Below are 23,744 nucleotides of genomic sequence, written 5' to 3'. Positions count from 1 at the left end.
GGAATGGGAGGAACTTTAGATAGGGCAAAGGGGAGGGGGGAAAAGGAGGGACCAAGTGGGTAGGAATGATGGTGGAATGAGTTAGACATCATTACCCTAAGTACAGGTATGAAGACATGAATGGTGTGAAAATACTTTGTGTACAATCAGTGACTTGAAAAGTTGTGCTTTATATGTGTAATATGAAATGAATTGTATTCTGCCATCATGTATAACAAATTAAATAATTTTTAAAAAATTATGAGTATTTATTTATACATATTGTACCAATATTAATTTCCTGGTTTTGACATTGTACTATAATTATATAAGATGCAACCATAGGGAAAACTGGGTGAGGGACTCAGAAGTCTCTATATTATTTTCACAACTTCCTGTGAATCTGTACTCATATTTAAAAAGAGAAGAAAGAAAGAAGAAAAAAGAAACCAGAAGTTTTTTTGTGAATTAAATAAATATTTATGTAAAAAACATAAATAAATACAGAAGAAAGTAATCTATCATCACACCATAGCTGTCTTGTTACTGAGGATTAAATCCTCTAGGTAGTTATCCTGATCAGCTCATTAACAGACTCTCAAAGAGTATTACATCATAAAAAGATCCCCAAATAGCAAAATACAACTGGGTGTGTAGCTCAATGATGCAGCACTTGCCTGCCATGAGCAAGGCTCTGGATTGGATTCCCAGGACCACACGTACATACACAAAAATCCAAAGATAGTCCTTCATGCTTACCTGTGATTATTCTGTAATATCTCTTTTCTAACCCAGGAAAATTCTTCAGTATTTGGTTCAACATATTCAATTTTACATCTCAGAGCTCGGTATTTGGCAAGACAAGGTGGGTTGGGTTTGGACAAATGAGTTTCACAGATATTAACCATGTCTCTTATTAGCTATAGGCAGAAATGACACACAGATATAAGAATCACCAGATATCAAAGTTAATATTTATATTACATCAACACTTTGTCAAAAAGATTGGGGAAAATCAATTTTTTCCCCAAAGCTTTTCATTAATATTCGCTGTTAGTAGTGTATTACAGTTAATAAAAGTCAGTTATGGTGGTGCACATCTATAATCCCAGCTACTAGGAATGCTGAGGAAGGAAGATCACTTGAGCCAAGAAGGAGTTCAAGGTAAGCCTGAGCAACACAGCAAGACCCCATCTCAAAAATAAATAAAATAAAATGAAAATTAATAAAATTGCCTTATTGATAATAAAATGTAAATATACATTAATAAACATCATTGTTAATAAGTTGTTTGTAGATACATTAAAAATTTCATCCTCATTACAGCACTGAGGTAGTTGTCCTCATTGTATAGATGAGGAAAGTGAGGCTCTGAGAAGTTAAATCAGTTATTAGAGATCTCAAAGGGAAGCTGGGTGTGGTGGTGTATGCCTGCAATCCCAGTTTAGGATGCTTAGGTAGGAGAATCATGAGTTTAAGACCATCCTGGGGGCTGGGGATGTGGCTCAAGCGGTAGCACGCTCGCCTGGCATGTGTGCGGCCCGGGTTCGATCCTCAGCACCACATACAAACAAAGATGTTGTGTCCGCCAATAACTAACTAACTAAATTTTTTTTTTTTTTAAAAAGACCATCCTGGGCAATTTAGCAAGGCCTTCTCTCAAAATAAAAATAAAAGGGATGGGGGTGTAGCTCAGAGGTAGAGTGCCGCAAGGTTCAATCCCCAGTACCACCAGAAAAGAAAAGGATCCCACAGCAAGAAGGTGACAGTCATTAAAGGGAATCCCAGATCATTAGACTTCAAGTCCAATGCTGCTTTAAAAATTCATTTTGTGTTCCAAATGCAAGTGCTGTGTAGTCATACATAATGATGTTTCATTCAATGATGGACCACTTAATAGTAGTCCCAGAAGATCATAATGGAGCTGACAAATTTCTACCACTGAGTTGCTTAGTGCCTCCTGCCTCCGGCTTCCCAGCCACTGGGATTACAGGTGTGAGCCACCACCCCCGGCTTAATCATCAGATTTTTAAAGAAGTTCCCCTAGCACATTTTATTTTATTTTTTTCCCCAATATATTTTAAATAGTTTATTTCAGAGGTTTACCTGACAGAGATCCTCTTTCTTAGTTAGTAGTCTCAGGTTAACTTCTTCAGTGACTGGATGTTTGTGAGGTATTAATCTGTAGAACTCAGTCATCATCTTTTGCAATTGTTCTGCTGTTTCTCCATTTTTCAGTGCTGTCTTTACTAGAAGGAGGATACCCTCTGCCTTGCTCACCTATAAATAGAAAGTAATATATACTTATTAAAATTAAATCTTGATACTCATAGAAGTGAGGGAACATAAAAAATATCTAAAATAATACTTGAACCCATTACAACTATCAGTTTTCTACTGGACAGCTGCTGTTAATTTGGATCTTAAATGTCCCTCAAAGGCCCAGGTGTTAAAGCTTTGTTCCTAGGAGGTGTTATTGAGAGATGGTGGAACCTTAAAGAGATGGGGGCTTAGTGGGAAGTGTTTAAGTTATTAGGGAAATGCCTTTGAAAGGGATTGTATGACCCCAGCATCTTCCATGTTCTTTTTTGCATCCTGGATATGAGGTAAGTGGCTTTGTTTTGATAGGAATTCCTGACATGATGTGCTACCTCACCATAAATCCAAAATGAAGGGACAATCAATCATGGACTGAAATAGCCAAAAGAAACATTTTTCTCTTTATAAGTCAATTATCTCAGATATTTCACTGAGGTGATGGAAAGCTAACTCTGTCACCATAAAACAAATGCTAATCTCAATGTGTAACTCAGTTGTGACAATGATGTTATGGGGACTCTTCCAAAACTTGACTCAGCCTAACTAGAAGAAAGAACCAGAGTCTTGTATTTCTACATCTATATGCACATGTATTCACATATGTACATATAGATAGGAATACTAATACAACTGTGGGAGACTTGCTTTTCATATGAGAAATGTTGAAAGATGTCAGCATCAAACCAGGAACAAAACCCACCAGATCACATTCCTAATTATACAAGGGCATTATCAACTTTATCCCAGGAAACCCTTTTCTCTCTAAAATAAATTAGTTTAATTCCACATGGGAATATCTGTATTATTTTCATATAAGAACACAGTTACACAAGTTGCACCATTGGGGATATCTTATTTCATTGTTCTTTGAATTTCAATTACATATAATCAAGAAGATATTCACATTTTCTGTTTGTTTTGGGAGCATGCCTGCTTTTCCTAAGACAGTCAAAAGGTGGGGGTTGAGGCATCTAACTGGAGGCCAAGACTTTCCATGTGCCTCAGCCTGCTATAAATCTCTGGGCCCAAAGGATCAGGCTCCCTAATTAGCCAGCACCAATAGCCTGAAACTGTACAGACAGGGATGTCTAGTTTCCTGGGAAGCTTAGTGCTTCTCTTAGCGTTCCCTTTCCTCAGAATATGAAGAAAGAACAACCAGGAATGAATTCCAGAACAATCTAATCAGCACACAAATTTGTTTTTAAAGACAGACTTTATTCAAAGAGAGAGAGAGAACTTTTCAATATTTATTTTTTAGCTCTTGGCAGACACATCTTTATTTTATTTTTATGTGGTGCTGAGGATCGAACCCAGAGCCCTGCGCATGCCATTAGCACAAAATTTGAGGGTGATCATTTAAACTAAGAAACCAGAAAGCCGGTTCATCATGTTCTGTTTCAAAAACATACTTTACTTACATCATTGAGGCTAATCCTGTTCACTGGCTTGAGAAGTGTGTGTTCCAGATGGCCCAGAGCTTCTGCCCAAATCATCTCCACCAAATCACTCACCTCCTGGCTCAGGGTGCTTGAACTAATAACCTCCTCCAAAAGCAACTGCAACAACAAAATAACAAAGGGAATGGGGCTCAGGGATTGAGAACACCAGAGTTCAATTCCTGGACCCCAAAACAAGACAAAAGGCAAAAAACTAACAAAAGCTGACAAAGGTGTTAGAAGAAATAATTCAGCATACTCAGCCAGATGTTATGGTTTGAGTATGTTTCCCTGAAAGCTGATGTGCTAAAAACCTAGTCCCCAGTTACAGTGTTGAGGTGGTGGAAATTTTAGGAGGTGGGGCCTGGTGGGAGGTGATTGTATTCAAGGGCAAGTAGAGATTTTTAATTTTCTCAGGGGAAGGCATCTTGTTTCCCTTTCTACTTTTCTACCAAGCTGTGATGTAACCAAGGGGTCCCTTGCCAGGATGCTGATGTCACGCTGTTTGAACCTTCTGGCCACCAGAATTGTAAGCCAAATACACCTCTTTATCTATAAAGTACCCAATCTCAGGTTTTTTGTGATAACAGACAAAGACACCGGGTAATGCTTATACTCCAAGTCCCCTCTCTCCATCTCCTCCATATGTTCTTCTGTGAGTCTGTCCTCATCCCCATCTCTTTCTTCTCATTTTATTTTTCCTTGTATCTTTCCCTTTATACTATAAGCTTTGGGTCTGTCAGTGGCATGCAATACTAAGTAACTTGGGAGGCTGAATCAAGAGGACCACAAGTTTGAGGCCAGCAACTTAGCAAGACCTTGTCTCAAAAAAGAAAAGAGAAATTGGGGGACTGAGGATGTAGCTCAGCAGTAGAGCACCTCTAGGTTCAATTCCCAGTATCACAAAACAAGCAAACAAACAAATATCCCATATGTAGTCAGGTTTAAGGGTCCTTGACTCATAGTTTAGACTAGAAATAAATCTTTTAAAAGCCATGAGGGTTCATTGTTGAAATAAGTATGAAGCAAGCAATCATCTCATGGCTTGTCCTGGAACTCATTTTCCCATCAGCTTATTTTTGAGAGAGAAAGAGAGAGAGAGAGAGAGAGAGAGAGAGATTTTTTAATATTTAGTTTTCAGTTTTCGGTGGACATAACATCTTTATTTTATTTTTATGTGGTGCTGAGGATTGAACCCAGCGCCCCACGCATGCCAGGCGAGAGCATTTCCGCTTGAGCCACATCCCCAGCCCCGCCCATCAGATTTTGTGCCTTTCTGTGAACTGACCATTCCTTTTCTTAAATCTTCATCCTTCATCTTTGCTCCTGCCAGTTTATTCACAATAAAGAAAATATTTCATGTTAAAAATATTAAATCAGGCTGAGGATATAGCTCAGTGATAAAGTGCTTGGCTAGCATGCACAAAATCCTGGGTGTAATCCCCTCATTTTCTGCATACATGATCCAATCAATAACATTAAAAAAAAGTATCATTCAGTCTTACTGCTTGCAGTTTTTCAGATGCTAATTGAGTTGCTTCAGGTGTAAAATGTTCTCTAAGCAGAAATCCTTGATTCTTTAGCTCTTCGATGTAATTTTCATAATATTCACTTGCCTCTGCAGAGGTTTTCTTAATAGTGTCTTTATAGTGTCTTCTAGTCTGTGAATTAAGTAGATAGCAAAGGTACAGTAACTTATTAACACACCCATCTTTTTATTAATTTTTTAATTCTAACTTGTTGTATATGACAGAACACATTACAATTCATATTACACATATAGAGCACAATGTTTCATATCTCTGGTTGTACACAAAGTAGAGTCACACCATTCATGTCTTCATACATGTACTTAGGGTAATGATGTCCATCTCATTCCACCATCTTTCCTACCCCCATACCCCCTCCCTTCTCCTCCCACTCCTTTGTCCTATCTAGTGTCTGTCTAATCCCAACCCCCAACCCCCTCATGAATCAACATCCTTATATCAGAGAAAACATTCGGCATTTGTTTTTTTGGTTTTGGCTTACTTCACTTAGCATTATAGTCTCCAACTCCATCTATTTACCTGAAAATGCCATGATTTTATTCTCTTTCAATGCTGAATAATATTCCATTAACACACCATCTTTTTTTTTTTTAATTTATGTCCCTGCCATTAAGGAATTTAAAAACTCTTTTTCTGAAAGAATTACTTAAATCTTATCTTTTGTTTTTCACCAAACAGCCTAAAACCTGGAGGTAAGGGAGAAAAAAGCCTGAGCAGGCACAACAAAGAGAAGGGACCCATTGGATTCTTTTAATTAAGCACTCATTCAAAGTCTATAGACTCTTGTTTTACATACTTACTATTCCAATGAACCTTCAAGTGTGGCTTTCCAGCTTTTTAAAAATGAGAAATATAAATTGGGAGAAGGAAAGAAAAAAATACCTCATGAAGGAATCTTGTTAGTGAAAGAAACATAGTGAAAATGAAATGATAGTTTGCAGCAAGGAAAAAATCAGAGAAGCTATTAAGTTGTATAAACAAATGTTAAAGGCTCAGAACAAGGGATCCTTTGGAATGGCACAGATTCTGCCCTCATTCTTAACTGCCTATAGACATGGCATTTTTCTGCTTTTCTTAGAAACCCCTGCCCCTTGCCGGGCACAGTGACACACACTAATCCCAGTGGCTCAGGAGACTGAGGTAGGAGAATCGAGAGTTCAAAGACAGCCTCAGCAAAAGCAAGGGGCTAAACAACTCAGTGAAACCCTGTCTCTAAATAAAATACATAATATGGCTGGGGATGTAGTTCAGTGGCTGAGTGTCCCTGAGTTCAATCCCCGATACCACCCCCCAAAAAAGAAGAGAGATCCCTGCCCTGTTGTGACGCGTTATCCTAACATTAACCCCAGAGAACACAGAAGAGTTTGCCTCAAATGGGAGTCCTGGTGTCATCATAGGTGTTGGGCAAGTCTGACTGGGGGTGTGCAACCCCAGAGGGAAGTCACACTACTCATGACACTGGTAAGCTATCTTCCCAGATAGGTGGCTGCAGGACACCTCTGAAACTTGCAAAAAAGAAGTGTGTTCAAATCACTCCATTTAAAAAGGTAGATGCTACAGTTTGGATCTTGAATGTCCTTCAAAAGCCCATGTGTAAAGGTTTGGTCCTCAGAGTAGTGGGAGGTTAATAGGATGGAGCCTAATAGGAGGTCCTTAGGTAACTGAGGGAGGAGTTCTTGAAAAGAGATTGTAGAACCCTGGTCTCTTCCTTTCCTTTATTGCTTCTCGGTCATAAGGCGAACATTTGTGCTCTGCCACACTCTCCTGCCAAGATGTGCTGCCTCACCACAGGCCCAAAGCAACAGGGTCCATATATTATGGACTGGAATCTCCAGAACTATGAGCCAAAATAACTGTGTGTGTGTGTGTGTGTGTGTGTGTGTGTGTGTGTGTGAGAGAGAGAGAGAGAGAGAGAGAGAGAGAGCTCACAGTGTTTGGGATTGAACTCAGGGCTTTATGATACTAGGCCAGCACTCTATCACTGAGCTACATCCCAACCTTTTCATAAGTTAATTTTCTCAGGTATTTTTTTTTTTTTTTTTTTTTTTTTTTTTTTTTTTAAGAATTTTTAATATTTTTATTTTTTAGTTCTCGGCGGACACAACATCTTTGTTGGTATGTGGTGCTGAGGATCGAACCCGGGTCGCACGCATACCAGGCGAGCGCGCTACCGCTTGAGCCACATCCCCAGCCCTCAGGTATTTTTTTATAGTGATGGAATTTAACAGAATTTTGGGAAATGTTTATCTAAATGCTTTTATCAATACAGGCAAGCTGGAAAATCTCTTCTGAAAAGAAGCTCTTTTTAAGCAGAAAAAGTTTAGCAGTTGGCTGGTTTCTTAATGAGTTTCAAGGAAACTAGTTAGTAACAGGAATCAACATAAAGAATTTTACCTGCACACCATCAGCCAGGAGGAAATGTGCAGATACCAGAAAAGGACAATCTCCAGGCTCCAGGGTGCACTGCAGCTCCACCACAGCTGTTTCTTGGCCTCCATCCACTCCTACCTGGAAAACAGGGCACACTTTCAGAAACTGCCCTAGAGAAACAAGCAGCCACACACCACATATGAAAATGTTGATTAAAATTATGATATAATACATGCTCATTTAGAGATGTAATTTATAAAAGTACAGAAAAGAATCAAGAAAAAAATAAAAATCATCTGAAATCTAACTATAGAGATAAAATCACTATTAATATTATTTCCTCTTCTATTTTTTTCTACATATGTTTATACTACACCACTCTTCATATTTTCCTTACCACAGGGGGGAATGTTACTTTCAATTTATATTTTACTAAGATATCTAAAAAAAAACCAGATGTAGTATTAATTTGAAGGCAAATATTGAAAGTAATACTTGCCTTCAAATTAATACCACATATTCCACTTAAATAAGGTCATTGTTATTTCCATTTTTTATTCTAAAGGCTATTCAGAAAGGTAACATATTCATTTGTGTGATTTTGTCAATTTTTTTTCTTTTAAATATAAAAGGAACAGCAATTCAATATGGCATAAATACCTGGTATCAATCTAGCCTTTGAAAGTATTAATGACATAAAGGAGGACTTTTATTTTTAAGGCCATTATTAATATTTTATATTCTTAAAATCTGTAGTATGAGCATGCATTACTTTTATAATACAACACTAAAATTTTTAAACATTCTTTTTTTTTTTTTGGACGGGTAAAAAAAACAACTCACATATTTGGGAATATGTGGTACCCAGAGGTATGAAAAAATTTTCAAAGCAATGAGAAAATAACTGAATAGCAAAGTCACTCAGAAGATAAGCAATTTCTTTTTTCTAAATAGAAATCAGACTCTTACTTTTTCTAATGTGTTATATTTTGCAACTTCAAAATCTTGAGAAAAATAAGGAATTTCATCATTTTCTTCATAAAACCTGAAATTTGTAAAAATTAGAATTTTAACATTAAAATGGATTTTTAGGTTAAACAAAAATTTAAAATAAATGTCCTAATTCTATATGAAATACAAATCTCTAATGCGCTCTTTGGTATTCTATAAATTGGTATTCTAGAAATTGTTAAAATATCATAGGAAGCTAAAAAGAAAAAAAGGGAAGAAAAAGGTGGGAGGATAATATCATGAAAATGAAAAGGAGAACAGTGGGGTAGAGGAAGGGGACAGAGAAGAAGTGAGGAGGAATGGGTAAGAGGAATGACTGCAGAATGAAATTGGCCAATTTATATCACATGAATATATGAATACATCACAATGAATTCTACTTTTATGTGTACTTGTAATGCACCAATTTAAAAAACAATAAATAAATAGAAGACCAGTGGATCAATGAAAGGGAATCGTACTCAAGAGACTTAGGCAGGAGGATCACAAGTTCAAAGCCAGCCTCAGCAACTTAGAAAGGCCCTAAAGCAACTTAGTGAAACTGTCTCAAAATAAAAAAAAAAAAAAAAAAGGGACTGAAGTTGTGGTAAAGCGACCTGAGTGCAATCTTCAGTTAAAAAAAAAAAAAAAAGAGGAGGAGGAAGAGGACGATGAGGAGGAGGAGGGGGAGAAGAAGAAAGGGAATGGTGCATTTTTAGGGATACTATGTGATAATTCAAGACTTGTATACAAGGTGTAATAATCAAATTGGCGTAATTAGCATTTTCATCTTTCTCTGCACAATTTTCCCCCTGATGCTCAGAATTGAACCTGAGGGTGCTCTACCACTGAGCTACACCCCTAGACCTTTTTAAGGTCTATTTTGGACAAGATCTTACTAAATTGCCTAGAACTTATGATCTTGCCCCAGTCTCCTGAATTGTTGGGATGACAGGTTTCATCTGTGTGATTCTTGAGCTCTAATGTTGAGAAATGCATGCACCCTTACTGGAAGGCAGGGGTATGCTCCAGAAGTAGAGAAGAAAAGACTAGTCTGGAGATGAGCCACTGTATTTGGTTGGCATTCTAACCCTCAGCAATGGAATCTTTCCTCTCAGGACCACTGTCAACTCCTCTTTAAAATAAAGGATGAGAAAATAAATTCTTATCATCTATACTTTTAATTTTAAATTTTGTTCTCTTTTAACACTATTATTAATACATACGATCTGACCAAAGGTGATGGCTAATTAACACTGCTATTTTGAGTATGCTTTAAGAAGCTACATATTCCACTTAAATAAGGTCATTGTTATTTCCATTTTTTATTCTAAAGGCTATTCAGAAAGGTAACATATTGAATAGGCTGTGCTAATCTAACTACCAGTTGAGGACTTTTTTTTTTAAATCAGTAAACTTAATACTTATATCCAATATTATATAATACTGAGAAGATAAAAATAATTATCACTATATAAGTTGAAGTAAAAAGTCAAATATGAACTTATTAAGGAGTTAGATAAGGAATATAAAATAATACAGAAGGCTACAAGTAGTATTTCAATACTATGTTTGAAGTTTACAAAATATTTGGTTTACTCAGTGTCTTCCACATCTTTCTTCTCCAAGGAATTGTCCAGGGATAGATCATCTGTTTTCACTTCTAGAATTAAAACAAAACACTTGTTTACTACTCAAAGGTTTATTGTAATCAACTATTAACCTAACTGCTGACACTGTTAAGATTCTTAAATATGGGGCATATTTGCTATGAAATTCTATTTTTTGGTTGTCCTTAAATATATATAGTTATAACTATACAAGTGGGGAAAAGGGAAACATGTAAAATACTGAAAACATAGTGGGTATACGAGGTCTAATATGATTTATATTATTGAAACTCAATGATAGTCATGCAATTTTCACATAGCACTTTTCTGAGGATCCCGGAAAGCATAGTTAAGAAATATATTTCTTTTTTTAAAATATTTTTTTAGTTGTAGTTAGACACAATACTTCTATTTATTTATTTTTATGTGGTGCTGAGGATTAACCCAGCACCTCTCATGTGCTAGATGAGCACTCTACTGCTGAGAGCCCCCCAAAATATATTTCTAATATACTTCAAGATCAAAATGATTTCCAGTGTCATAATGGCACAAATGAAGGGGTTGGGAATGTATTAGTTTAGAATAGGGAAATTCAAGGTCTTCATGTGAATTTTTGCTTCTTATTTTTCTTATAGAGGAATCATAACATTATCTTTAGAACTATGATAAATAGGAATAACATTTTTTTCCCATTGCCAGGAATTGAACACAGGGCCTCAGGAATGCTAAGTAAGTGCTCTACCACTGAGCTCTACTCCCAATCCCAGTCAGGAATGGTGATGCATTCCTGTAGTCTCAACCACTCAGGAGGCTGAGGGTGAGGATCACTTGAGCCCTGAGTTCAAGGTTAGCCAGGATCACACAGCAAGACCCTGTCTCAAAAAAGAAAAAGAATGAAAAAGATCATCCATTAGTGTATTTATTGTAACTCTGAATCTAAACAGATAATTATGTGTATTGAACGATATGTTTTTACTGTAAAAGGAGTTTCCTACCCTATTTCTGTTTTAGCTATCATTTTCTGAGACAATAGAAAGACTGGTGAGTGTAGCCGCATTTCTGGACAAAATGCTTGTCTAAAGAGGTTTTTCCCTGCCAAAATTATTTTGTTTTGTTTTTTTGCTGCGATTAAACCCACAGTCTTATGTAAGTTAGGCACACACTCTACCACTGAGCTACACCCTCAATGCCCAAAACATTTATTGTGATATCTAATATATATCTGTTTTCTTTTTTTGTTTTTTGTTTTTTAGGTAGTGGGGATTGAATCCAGGGATGCTTAACCACTGAGCTACATCCCCAGCCCTTTGTTACTTTTTGTTTTGAGACAGGTTCTTGCTAAGTTGCTCAGGGCCTGCTAAATTGCTGAGGCTAGCTTTGAATTTGTGAGCCACTGGGATGACAGGAGTATGCCTGGCTCGTGTGTTTATTGTAAATTAACATTTATCAGAACTGATTTGAGGTTTTGTTTATTTGTTTTGTTTTATTTGTTTTGTTTGCAATACTGGGAATTGAACCCAGGAATGCACTACCACTGAGCTATACCACCCTTTTTTTATTCTTGATTTTGAGACAGGGTTTGCTAAATTGCCTTGGCTGACCTTGAACTTTCAATTCTCCTTGCCTCAGCCTCAAGATGCTAGGAATACAGGCTTGTGCCACCTCACCTGGCTGGTTTGTTTTTGAGACAGAATCTTGCTATGCTTTCCAGGCTTGTCTCTGGGTTTAAGTGATCCTCCTGCTTTAGCACACTGAGGAGCTGCAATTACAGGCACTGGCTACCATTCTTAGCAGAACTGCTTGATTTTTTGATGTAACTCATGAGATGTGCATTTCTCTATATTCAAAAGCTTTCTTCTTGGCCAGACTACAAAATAAAATCTAGTTTTACAAATGAGATATGTTTCCTTTGGGGAGATCATCTTTTGTAAGAAAGTTCTTTAGCATTATGCTCGTAGTAAAATTTCCAGTCATTAAGGTGTGGTGATAACTTTTTAACAAAAAGGCTTTTCCCCTTCTCAGTTAAAATTACACTGCAAGTTTTCTGAGATTATCAGTAATTATGCAGTCATTTTGAATCTGAACAAACTAGACTGGATACTGAGAAATCTATTTATCTTGCTAAATTAGTCTTTCATCTTCCACTACTGTTTTCTGAGGTAATAAGAAGCCTAATTGTTTTTACAGTTTCTCTGGATAATTCTCTCTCTCTTTGCTGGGTTTGGTTTTTTTTTTTTTTTTTTTTTTTTTTGTGTGTGTGTGTGTGTGTGGTCCTGGGGATTGAACCCATGGCCTTGTGTGTTCAAGAAAAGCACTCTACTAATTGAGCTAAATCCCCAGCCCCTTTGTCTATCTCTTTGAGAAACCAAAGACCTACAATAGCATCTAAAAATATTAAATATAATTTATTAATATATTAATAATTAATTAAATATATTAATATAAAATATTAAATGCTTACTATGAAATACTTACCAGAACTGCTTGCCTTTTCCTCAGGAGGTGGTTTGATGTCACATGACTTATTAGGATCATAATTTTTCACATCCAAGAGTCTCCTTTCTTTGATTGAGTCCCATATAAAATCTGGGCTTGTAATATGGACATGGTTCTTTCGGATGGCATTCAGTTGATACTGACTAAGAACATCAGCATTATCTAAGATTATATGTGTGCACTAAAGAAAAAAAGAGTCAATCCATTATATATTAGTAAAAACAAAATTTATGTACATTTTTGTCTCTGCAATTTTCACCCTTACAAAAATCTTGTTTTAATGACGTCTGTAATATTTTTCCTCAGAACTTGAAAAATTTTGCAAATAATATAATTTATAGTTACATAAAAATGTTTCAAAAATCAGCAGGTTTTTAGGGCTGGGTTGTAGCTCAGTGGTAGAAGTGCTTGCCTCACACACGTGAGGCCCTGGGTTCGATCCTCAGCACCACATAAAAATAAAATAAAGATGTGGTGTCCGCCGAAAACTAAAAAATGAATATTAAAAAATTCTCTCTCTCTCTCTCTCTCTCTCTTTAAAAAAAAAAAAGATATTGTGTGGCTGGGATTGTGGCTCAGAGCTAGCATGCGTGAGGCACTGGGTTCAATCCTCAGCACCACGTAGAGTAAAATAAAGACACCATGTCCACCTATAACTAAAAAATAAATATATATTTTAAAAAAAGATACTGTGTCCATCTACAACTAAAAAAAAATTTAAAAAACAGTCAGCAGGCGTGTGTGTGTGTGTGTGTGTGTGTGTGTGTGTGTGTGATTTTGAGGATCAAACACAGGACCTAGGCAAGCACTCTACAACCAAACTACATTCCCCACTCCAAAAACCAAAAGTTATTAAAGAGTATGGATATAGATGTGCCATAATTGATTAACCAGCACTAGAGGTTGCTTTCAAATTTTCATTATTGTATATAATGCTGAGATGAACAACCTCATGTATACCTCTTTGTGCATTTGTTTAATTATTTCCTTAGGAATGGAAAGGGAGATTCAAAAGATATTTGTCATTTATTTATTTTGTTAATTGATAATTTTATTTAATTTTCAATAGTATATGCACATTGCAGCATATCTAAAAAATACTAATAATATATAACTTTCTTTCCTCAGAGATACCTATTATAACTTGTCTCTCATCTATCTTTCCAGAGCAATTCTATGTATAGACAACACACATGTAAGTGCACAGATAACAGTATGCTATCCCGTCTGTTGTGCTTGCTTTTCCATGTGACAAATTTATTTTAGAGTTCATTCCTCATCATTATACAAAGGGTTGTCTCTTCCTTTATTATAAATTGGCATGCACATTACAAATTTATATAGGTTGGCAAAAAAAATTATAAAATGCTTCATGCATAGTATTTGAGTTTCTAAAAAGTATAAACCATTTGGCAGTTCCATACCCAGAAGACAAATTAGGTCTGTATTATACAGTTACCCACAGAAATGGTGAGGCAGGTAAATGAGGGAAACAGACACAATTCTGTATAAACTGGAGGTAAATGGGGACATTCCATCTGTGGTATTCTGTTGGAGTTGAGCTTGCTTCCCAGAACAGATAGAGGTTCAATGTGGCCAATACCAGGGATGTATCCAGGGAAAGACAGGTTGGGTCAGCTCTATCCACTCATTAATAGGGGAGCAAATGACAGGGGCAGTCAGGCCTGAGACCTAACCCCTTCAGACTGATTTTTAAAATTTTATATATATAGCGTTGCCCTCCTACTTCTTACTGATAAGTGACTGTGGTGTGTGTTTTATACATAAAAAATTATATATATAATATACACACATATGTATATATACATATGTGTGTATAAATATACATATATGGATAAAAATATATACATATATATGTATATATATTAGTTGTGGATGGACACAATAGCTTTATTTTATTTATTTATTTTTGTGAGGTGCTGAGGATCGACCCCAGTGCCTCCCATATGCTAGGCAAGTGCTGTACCATTGAGCTATAACCCCAGCCCTAGACTTTGATTTTACTTCTTACTTTTGACGTGGTTAACAAAGAGGTTAACCTTAGTTATTTAAAAAATTTTCCAGATATAAAATTCTGCAACTAAATTTTGGGCCTAAATTTCATTTCAAAAACAAAAGTTAGTTGGGCATGGTGGTGCCTGCCTATAACCCCAGCAAATCGGGAGGATGAGGCAAGGGGATGACAAATTCTAGGCCAGCGTAAGCAACTTAGTGATACCCTGTCTCAAAATAAAAGGTCTGGGGATGTAGCTCAATGATAAAGCATTCCTGGTTCAATTCCCAATACCCTCTGAGAGAGAGACAGAGAGAGAGAGAGAGAGAGAGAGAGAGAGGCAGAGACAGAAATAGTTTCCTTCAGCCCTAAAACAAACAACACCAAAAGGATCAGTTTATAATGTAAGTTTTCTTTCTGCCATCAGGAACCACTCTTATATTGTCACCCTTGTGTTGCCCTACTTCTTACTGATAAGTGACTGTGGTGTGTGTTTTGCAAATGCTGTGCACTATGACTTTTTCCTTCAAGAATAGATCTGGGTAGTATGAAATTCTTTCTATTTATGTCTTAGGTTGTGCTCCAATAATATCAGATTTACAGGGCATGTGGGATTGTTTTGTAGCTCCCAGAGCATGGAGAAGAAAAGGCTGGACCATCTGGCCTCATTTGATCCTCCTGGCCCAACTCCCAGTGGGTGATACTACAATTTCTTCTGCCTTCTCTGTACGTTCTCCTGCTGCCAATCTTCTTTGCTTACTCTTCGTAACCATGACCCATGTTCCCTAAAGGTATCATGTTAATCATACAGTAATCTGGAAATACCTGAGGATTTAACAACAAGGAAAATTTTCCACCATTTTCCTTAATGTCAGTTTGTAGCTTTTTCTTCTGCTGATGAGGTAAGTATTTGACTTTCAAACAGAAGGTACAATTTACAAAGATTCCCACAGTCATCCTGAAAGAAAAAAGTTTCAAGACATATATTTTAAGGAATCTCTTTTTAGTGAATATAACTGAAAATGCATTTGGAATCATTCTATATGTAAACTGAGAGAAAACTAGACATTTTTTAAAAGACACTGCAATCAAGTTATAAATACAAAAACTGAACATTATTATTATGGTTTGGATCTTAATGGTCCCCCAAAGGATCATGGGGGACATGATCCTTTAAAGACTTGGTCACCATCCTGGAGTTGCTCTTGGGAAATGGTGGAATCTTTAGAAGATTGGACCAACGGAAGAAAGGTTATTAGAGAAGTGCCTTTGCTTTTGAAGGAGATATTGGGACACTCCCTCCCTTTGCCATAAAATGAATAGGCCTTCTTTGTCACATGCTCTAGTCATAATGTATTGTGCCACCCCAGGCCAAGCAACTATGAATTGAAGCCTCTGAAACCACAAACCTTTCCTTCAAATTGATTTATCTCAGATATTTGTCACAATGACAGAAAACTGGCTAACATAACTATCTTAGTTTGCAGTATATGGGTTGGTTTTAGAATCATTTTTAGCTTTGTGCCAGGCATGATGATGCATGCCTATAATTCCAGCAACCTGGGAAGTTTGAGACTGGGGGATTCAGAAGTTTGGGGCCAGTCTCAGTAACTTAATAAGACCCTTGGCAACTTAGAGAGACCCTGTCCCAAAAGTATAAAAATTGGGCTAGAGATGTGGTAGAGTGCTTGCCTAGCATGTGCAAGGCCCCAGGTTCAAACCTCAGCATTAAAAAAAAAAAAAAAAGGTAAAATAACATATGGGAACATAGCTCAGTGGTAATAGTATCCTTAGATTCAATCCCAGTACCCAAAAAAAAAAAAAAAAAGAAAAGAAAAAGAAAAAGAATTATTCCTAGCTTTTATGGCTAACATTATGTACAAATAATATTTGTACAGGTACATAATATGCATCTCAATTTAAAAAATGAGATTTCAGTTGCACATCAGGAATGTGGCTCAGAACACAGTAATCCCCCTCTCTCCCACTCTTTCCCTCCTCCCCTTACCTTTTTTCTTTTTGCAGTACTGGGGATTGCACCTAGGGCATTATGCATAAAACATTTTGTTATGGTTTAGATATGAGGTATCCTCCAAAGGCTCATGTGTGAGACAATGCCAGAAAGTTTATAGGTAACATGATTGGTTTATGAAAGCCTTAACCTAACCAGTGCAATAATCCACTTGAATGAATTAACTGGGTGGTAACTCTAGGCAGGTAGGCTGTGGCTGGAGGAGGTAGGTCACTTGGGGCATGCCTTTGTCCTTGATGAGCCAAATTTAGTTCTCTTTTCTTCCTGATTGTCAGGTCCTGAACTGCTTTCCTCTTCCACACCTTTCTTTCATGACGTTCTGCCTCACCTTGGTCATAGAGAAATGGAGTTGGCCATCTATTGACTGAGACCTCCGGAACTTTTTCCTCTTCTAGAACTGTTCTTTTTATTTTATTTTTTTTAAATATGGTGCTGAGGATCAAACTCAGTGCCTTACATATGCGAGGCAAGAAATAGCTCTACCTTTGAGCACAGAATCCTAGCCCTCTAAATTGTTCTTGTCAGATTTTTTGGTCACTGCAATGAAACAAACTGACTAAAACACACTCGAATACTGAACTACATCCCCAGTCTAGAAGCCTTTATTTCTCAATTAAAAAATTAACATTTGGGGGTTGGAGTTGTGGCTTAGAGGAAAAGGACTCACCTAACATGCCTGAGGCACTGGGTTAGATCCTCAGCACCACATAAAAATAAAATAAAGGTATTGTGTCTACCTACAACTAAAAAAATAAATGTTTAAAAAAATTAACATTATGTAATAGTAAAACCATGGGTTTTTGCAGATAATTACTCTATGAATTCAAAGAAACTTTTATTAGTTATATGGGTTTCTTTTTTTTTTTTTTTTTTTTTTTTTGGTGGTACTAAGGTGTGTCCAGGAAGCAGTAACATTACATCCTCAATCTGGAGCCTCTGGGATTGAATGACACTGCCCATCACCTATAGGGCAAAGGGACTAGGTAGGGTAGAGAACCCAGGGCCTTCTGCATGCAAGGCAAGCACTCTACCAACTGAGCTATATCCCCAGCCCAGTTATGTGGGTTTCTATTAAGCTATTCTGCAGAAAAAATTGAACAATTGCGAATAAAAAATATACAGTTGTTTATTCTATTTAAATAAATGGAATATATGTGTATATATACATAAATAAATATTAGTATGCATTTGAGGTTATTTTAATTCTTTCACTGTGCCATACTTGCTCACTGTTGGCATCAGATTCACCATTTTAGGTCAGGAGCCATTTTATCTAGAGGTTCCAAAGTTTCAATTCTGAAGTAAAGCTGCTTAACTTCCCATAAGAACACATGCCTGCTATCAACCCCACCCCAGCTTAACTCCTCAGCAGCTTATGAGATTCCTCTTGTGAGCTATAAAGCTGCTTTGTGAGTGCCGACAGGCTGCTGCTCTCCTCAGAGGGACAGCCTTATTGGTGTGCCTCCTGTTAACGACAATAAATCTCTTGTGTAGGATTCTGGTGTGTGGTGTGGTCTTTGGACTTTGCGTGGACTCTGCAAGTGTCCTTTCACTCACAATATAAAAAAGAATTACTTCTAAGAAAAATAAGTAGGACTGAGGGTGTAGCTCAGTGATGGAGTACATCAGACTCTGGGCTATATTCCCAGCAAAACACACACACACACACACACACACACACACACACACCACATTTTTAATTGAAATGTGTATTTAATAATAAACAAATAAATAGTGAGATGCTGAGCTGCCCCTAGAGCTGAGGATGTAACTCAGTGTAGAACACTTGCTATGTGAGGCCCTAGGTTCAATTCCCCGTACTGATAAACAAAAAAAGTAAGCCACCCTTTGTAAAGGCAATTCCTGACTGAATGCTGCTACAGAGACTGGGCAGAATCGATATGAATGGTCTGGATGCTCTGCTCCCCACAGCTGTCTGTCACCAGTCATCTTGGGGTACCTGAGGACATAGCTCTGAAGACCCTTAGAGCTAAGCACAGAGTGAAGTCTAGTTACTTCAGAGATGTTGATTTTTCCTTATCTCTGCCTGTAGCTGCATATCTGCACATCCAGCATCCTCAGACCAGTCTCTACCCTACCTAGTCCCTTTGCCCTATAGGTGATGGGCAGTGACATTCAATCCCAGAGGCTCCAGATTGAGGATGCAATGTTATGCTTCCTGGACACACCTCTATGGCTCACTCACATCCCAGATGCATCAGGTCCCCAACTTGGGCCTCCCTGTCCCCTCTTGGCAAGTGACTGTGCTGTCCTCTGAAGCTGCTTGATACTAGCCTTTATTCCCTTCCCCACAAACTTCTTCCATCAGCTACATATATTATAATATTATAGTCTAAGGACTATAATATTATGAAAATTAAAATTATAGCAAATACAAAATGCTAATCATACTATCAGACAACATCTTGAGTATTTTGTCATTAAGCATTCTTAGAAAACAATTTTTAAAAAAACTTATTTAGTTGTCAATGGACCTTTATTTTATTTATATATATGCAGTGCTGAGAATTGAACCCAGTTCTCACACATCTTAGATATGTACCATAAATAAACTATTTCTTTTCCACTTTTTGTTATCATAAGAAGTTATGATGAGCTAAACCCAGTGGCATGATCCGGTATTCCCCTGTTACTCTGGAGCCTGAGGCAAAAGGATCACAATTCCAGTTCAGTCTTGGCAATTTTGCGAGACTGTCTCAAAATAAAAAATAAAAAGTTCTGGGGCTGGCGCTGTGGCTCAGTGGTAGTAGACTACTCGCTTAGCACATGCAAGGCCCTGCATTCGATCCTCAGCACCACATAAAAATATATAAAGCTATTATGTCCAACTACAACTGAAAAATAAATATTTAAATAAATAAATAAATAAATAAAAAGTTCTGGTAATGCAGCTCAGAGGTGTATAGTTTAGTGGCATTACCCCTGGGTTCAATCCCCAGTACCTGGGGTAAAAAACAAAAACTACACACAGTTGTGATGAACATTTTTATGTCTAAAACTTTGTATCTTTGATGATCATCTTAGAATAAGTAGAACTATTGAATAAAAGAGTTTCAAATTATTTTATTTATATTAAAAGTTAATATAAAGAAAATTTTAAAAGCCCCCAAAGTGAAGGAAATGTTCCAAACATCATTGTAGTGATGATGCACAACTTAAATTTTATATCCAGTTTCTCTTATTTAATTTTTGTGTGTGTGTGTATGTGTGTGTGTGTGGTACTGGGAATCAAATCCAGGGCCTCACACTTTCTAAGCAAGCACTCTACCCACTGAGTTACATCCCAGCCCACTATTTAACTTCTAATGAGAAATTTTCATGTCACTAAATATTATTTGAATGTATTTGTAGTGACTACATAAGATCTGTGTTTATTTCATTCTTTTCCAAGTCATCTGATACTTGGTTATTTAAAATTGTTCGATATTGGCCAGGTATGGTGGCGCATTCCTGTAATCTCAGAGATCTGGGAGGCTAAGGTAGGAGGATTGTGAGTTTGAGGCCAGCCTGGGCAATTTAGTGAGATCCTGTCTCAAAATTTAAAAATAAAAAGGGCTGGAGATATAGCTCAGTGGTAGAGCACCCATGCTTTAAATCCCTAGTACTATAAAATAAATAAAATAAAGTTATTCACTATTATAAATATACTTTAAGGGAAATGTTCATACATACATTTTGGGTTACCCGTTTCCTTAGAATAGATGGCCAGAAATGGAATTACTGATTCAAAAATATAAACATTTTTCAATCTTTTAAAAAACTGTGGTATAATATACCTAACATAAATTTATGTCTTATTCATTTTTAAAATTGTTTTTAGTTGTCAGTGGATCTTTATTTTATTTATTTATATGCGGTGCTGAGAATCGAACTCAAATGTCTCACACATACTTGGCAAGCTCTCTACCAATAAGCCACCACCCCAGCCCTGTCTTAGACATTTTTAGGTGTATAGTTTAGTGGCATTAAGTACATTCACATTTTTGCAAATCCAAATTCTAACATTTCTGGCAAGTATCTGCCCTGTGCTTAGCACCTGAGGCTGAGCAGGAACAGAGAAACCAACCTTCTAGTTTAGTGAAATCTCAAGGAAGGGTTTGACTTCTATCTGGCCTCTTCTGGTTTAACAATTTCCTAAGACATGTGCCACCAGCCTCTTCCTTATTTCAAAGCTTTCTCTAAACACAATCATTCATGTTCTCACCAGTGCTGCTTATGTGCATATGAGATTTGACAGATAGGGATAAGTTGCTGATTATCCTCACAGGCAAATGTGCACAGGTCCTTCCAAGTCTGTGCTCCACTCAGCTCAGTCTCAGCACTCTCTTTCACAAATTCCTGGCTATCCATAAACCTTTGGCCCAGCAGGGAGCAAAGGACTTACAGCCACACAGATTTAGTCTTTACCACTAGCATTTCCTTCTCTGAGAAGGCATCAGGGTTCTCCCAATCTAGAAAGTCTTCTGGTAACCCTTCTCCTCTGAGTGGCTGCCTATTTTGGGCCTCCTAGTAGCGCCCCCTCCCAGTTTTAATCACACAACACACCACAATCATTCCCTGTTCTCCACTTTTAATGTCAATTTCTCTAGGAGGGCCAATACTATATTTATCTTTAATGTGCCTAGAATGCATATTTGATTTGCAGCAGGCATAAATGCTTACTTATCAAAAAACTCACACAACAATTAAAGCCCAGAATTATAAGAAAAGCCTGCCACTATTTGCATAGTTGGACTCAAATGACACCAATAATGCACTTCCCTAAGGAGACTATTAAACCCTTAAACCTTTAAAAAGCAAAGGCACTATTTAGTTCCACACATAATCTTTATGGAGTAAGCAGCTCTAAGCACACAGGACCTGATAAACGTTTATTGAATAAAAGATGGAGTCAAATGTAACAAAAGAATCTGCAATACTCACAAAAGAATCTGCAACACGCACATATTCAGAGTGACTTTCTCCCTGATCATACCTAATACCATGCTACATATGCAATGTAATGTAGCAGTCCAGAATCGAAAAGGAAGCTGAGATTTACTCACTTTATCCCTTTGGACGAATCATTTGTCATTCCCCAAGGGAATAATTTTATTGATTGCAGGTTTTCAACGCTGGACCTTAACTCGCACACTATTTTTATCTCAGCACCCCGATGACAAGATCAGATTATATTTCTTGATGATTCACCAAACTACCATGCTTTTGCACAGGTTTCTTCCGAAATCCAGAAGGGCCGTTTGGCATAGTGGAATCAAGAAACACTGTGACCTACTGTGATGTTCCCCCACCCCAGCACTGGAGGAGTCCGAAGACCCAGGTCCGGGCGCTGGCTCCCGGTGAGCGCTTCGGTCCGCTGTGTCCTGTCACCTGCCTCGCGGGGCAGGGCCGCTGGACAACTCTGCGACGTCCCAGAGGCCTTGGGCAGCACAGCGCAGGTCCCCGACCTGACACAGTCAAACCCTTCGCAACTGCAAAAGGCAGTGGTGCAACCCGGTCAGCGAAAGCGCACGCGATACCTCCGGACTAGGATTTCGGGGATCCCCGTGGGGACTCTCCGCTGGTGACCGGCGGCGCCCACCCACCTGTCAGAAGACCCGCCCAGCTCCGGGTGCCCGGGATTCTGGGCGCTTGGGTCTCGGGTCCTCTTCTCAGCGGCTTCCCGCTCGCTGTGGTGCCTAATTCTGGCTTCCCCGGAGCTCCACTTCGGGTGCTTCCGGATTCCCGGCACCCTGGGGCTCCAGGCGCTGATTTAGGGCTCGGCCAGGCTGGGCGGGGCGAGTGAGAGCACCCCCAGTACTTCCGCCCTGCACCTGGCCGACAGAGCGCCCCTAGCGGGGACAGTCACCAGGCAACCCCGGGAATCAGGTCCCGCTGCGTGGAAAGAGGGTCCCTGTTTGGGTCCCTGTTTCCATTTCGAGGCGTTCAGCACTTTGTTACAGTTTCATTTTTCAGGCGGGACTTTGCCAATTAGGATATATCCAAAGTTAAAGTTTGGGAGAGGGTGAACGAATGGTGCTGTCATTTAACTGAGAAACAAGGTGGGGTGGGGGCGGGGCGGGAGCGGGGCAGAGGGAAGCTAGTTTCAAGAAAGTTTGGGATCAGGGAAACAGGAGAAGGAATGCTTGTAAAGTAGGGCTTGAAAGTAATTGGAGACACTCAAGAGAGGTAGGTGTTGGATGCTGGAGATAACTCTGAGATTCAGTGAGTAGGAAGTAATGTGAAAGAATCAGATTCCCAAGATGTGGAATAAAATGAGAATGGGAGGGAGAGAATAAAGAATAGGGTGGAAAGGATTGGAGTTGAACTCTGACTTCACTGAATATTACCCAGGAGTTGTGGATAATACTTTACCTGGAGTTCCAATTTCATCATGTATAAAGTTGTGTAAGAATAAGTTTAGCTGGGTATGGTGGTGCTCATCTATAATCCCAGCTACCTGGGAGGCTGAGACAGGAGGACTGCAAATTAAAGGCCAGCTTGGACAATTTAGTGAGTTAATGAGATTCTTGTCTCAAAATAAAATAGTGCTGGGGATGTAGCTCAGTGGTAGTGTGCTCCTTGGTTCAATCCCCAGTACAGAAAGAGAGAGAGAGGGAGAGAGAAAGAAAGAAAGAACTTCCCTGGATATTAAAAAAAGGAAAAAAAAAACTAGCAAAAACCAAACTATCCCCTAAAAATGAGAAATTAAGATATGCCTAGGTAAACAAAAGCTGAAGGAGTTCATTGCTAGTAGATGTGCCCTATGGGAAATAATAAAGGTAGTTCTTTTCCTTGAAACGAAAGGATACTGATAGGGGACAGATGTGATAGGAACATGAGGTTAAGGGAATAATTCTATAAAATGGGCCCATTGTGCTAACCCCACATGCTTTTGCCTTTTTATTTATTTATTTTTAAATATGTTTTTAGTTGTAGATGGACATA

The 23,744-nt window shown here is 38.0% G+C and overlaps 1 protein-coding gene across 4 annotated transcripts in view; it reads right to left on the bottom strand.

Annotated features, from left to right (window-relative positions):
* Positions 1–22,568, bottom strand: part of Parp4 (poly(ADP-ribose) polymerase family member 4) — a 90,840-nt gene extending 68,272 nt beyond the window's left edge. Inside the window, exons 1-11 of one of the 4 annotated variants that reach the window (XM_077795230.1) lie at positions 22,403–22,568; positions 21,741–22,288; positions 15,590–15,722; positions 12,730–12,931; positions 10,244–10,307; positions 8,624–8,699; positions 7,679–7,792; positions 5,240–5,395; positions 3,717–3,854; positions 2,086–2,259; positions 739–899 (exon numbers count right to left, since the gene is read on the bottom strand). In XM_077795230.1, coding sequence (XP_077651356.1) covers positions 739–899; positions 2,086–2,259; positions 3,717–3,854; positions 5,240–5,395; positions 7,679–7,792; positions 8,624–8,699; positions 10,244–10,307; positions 12,730–12,931; positions 15,590–15,722; positions 21,741–21,802 — 1,280 coding nt within the window. In that variant the 5' untranslated portion in view covers positions 21,803–22,288; positions 22,403–22,568. Of the gene's footprint in view, positions 1–738; positions 900–2,085; positions 2,260–3,716; positions 3,855–5,239; positions 5,396–7,678; positions 7,793–8,623; positions 8,700–10,243; positions 10,308–12,729; positions 12,932–15,589; positions 15,723–21,740 lie in introns of all 4 variants that reach the window. The other 3 variants (XM_077795229.1, XM_077795231.1, XM_026394935.2) reach the window with 3 other exon arrangements.
* Positions 22,569–23,744: the final 1,176 nt, after the last annotated feature.

Source organism: Urocitellus parryii, chromosome 2 (assembly GCF_045843805.1).
Source record: "Urocitellus parryii isolate mUroPar1 chromosome 2, mUroPar1.hap1, whole genome shotgun sequence".
NCBI lineage: Eukaryota > Metazoa > Chordata > Mammalia > Rodentia > Sciuridae > Urocitellus > Urocitellus parryii.
The sequence above is the reverse complement of the archived record's forward strand: the minus strand, read 5'-3'. Positions and strand labels throughout refer to the sequence as shown.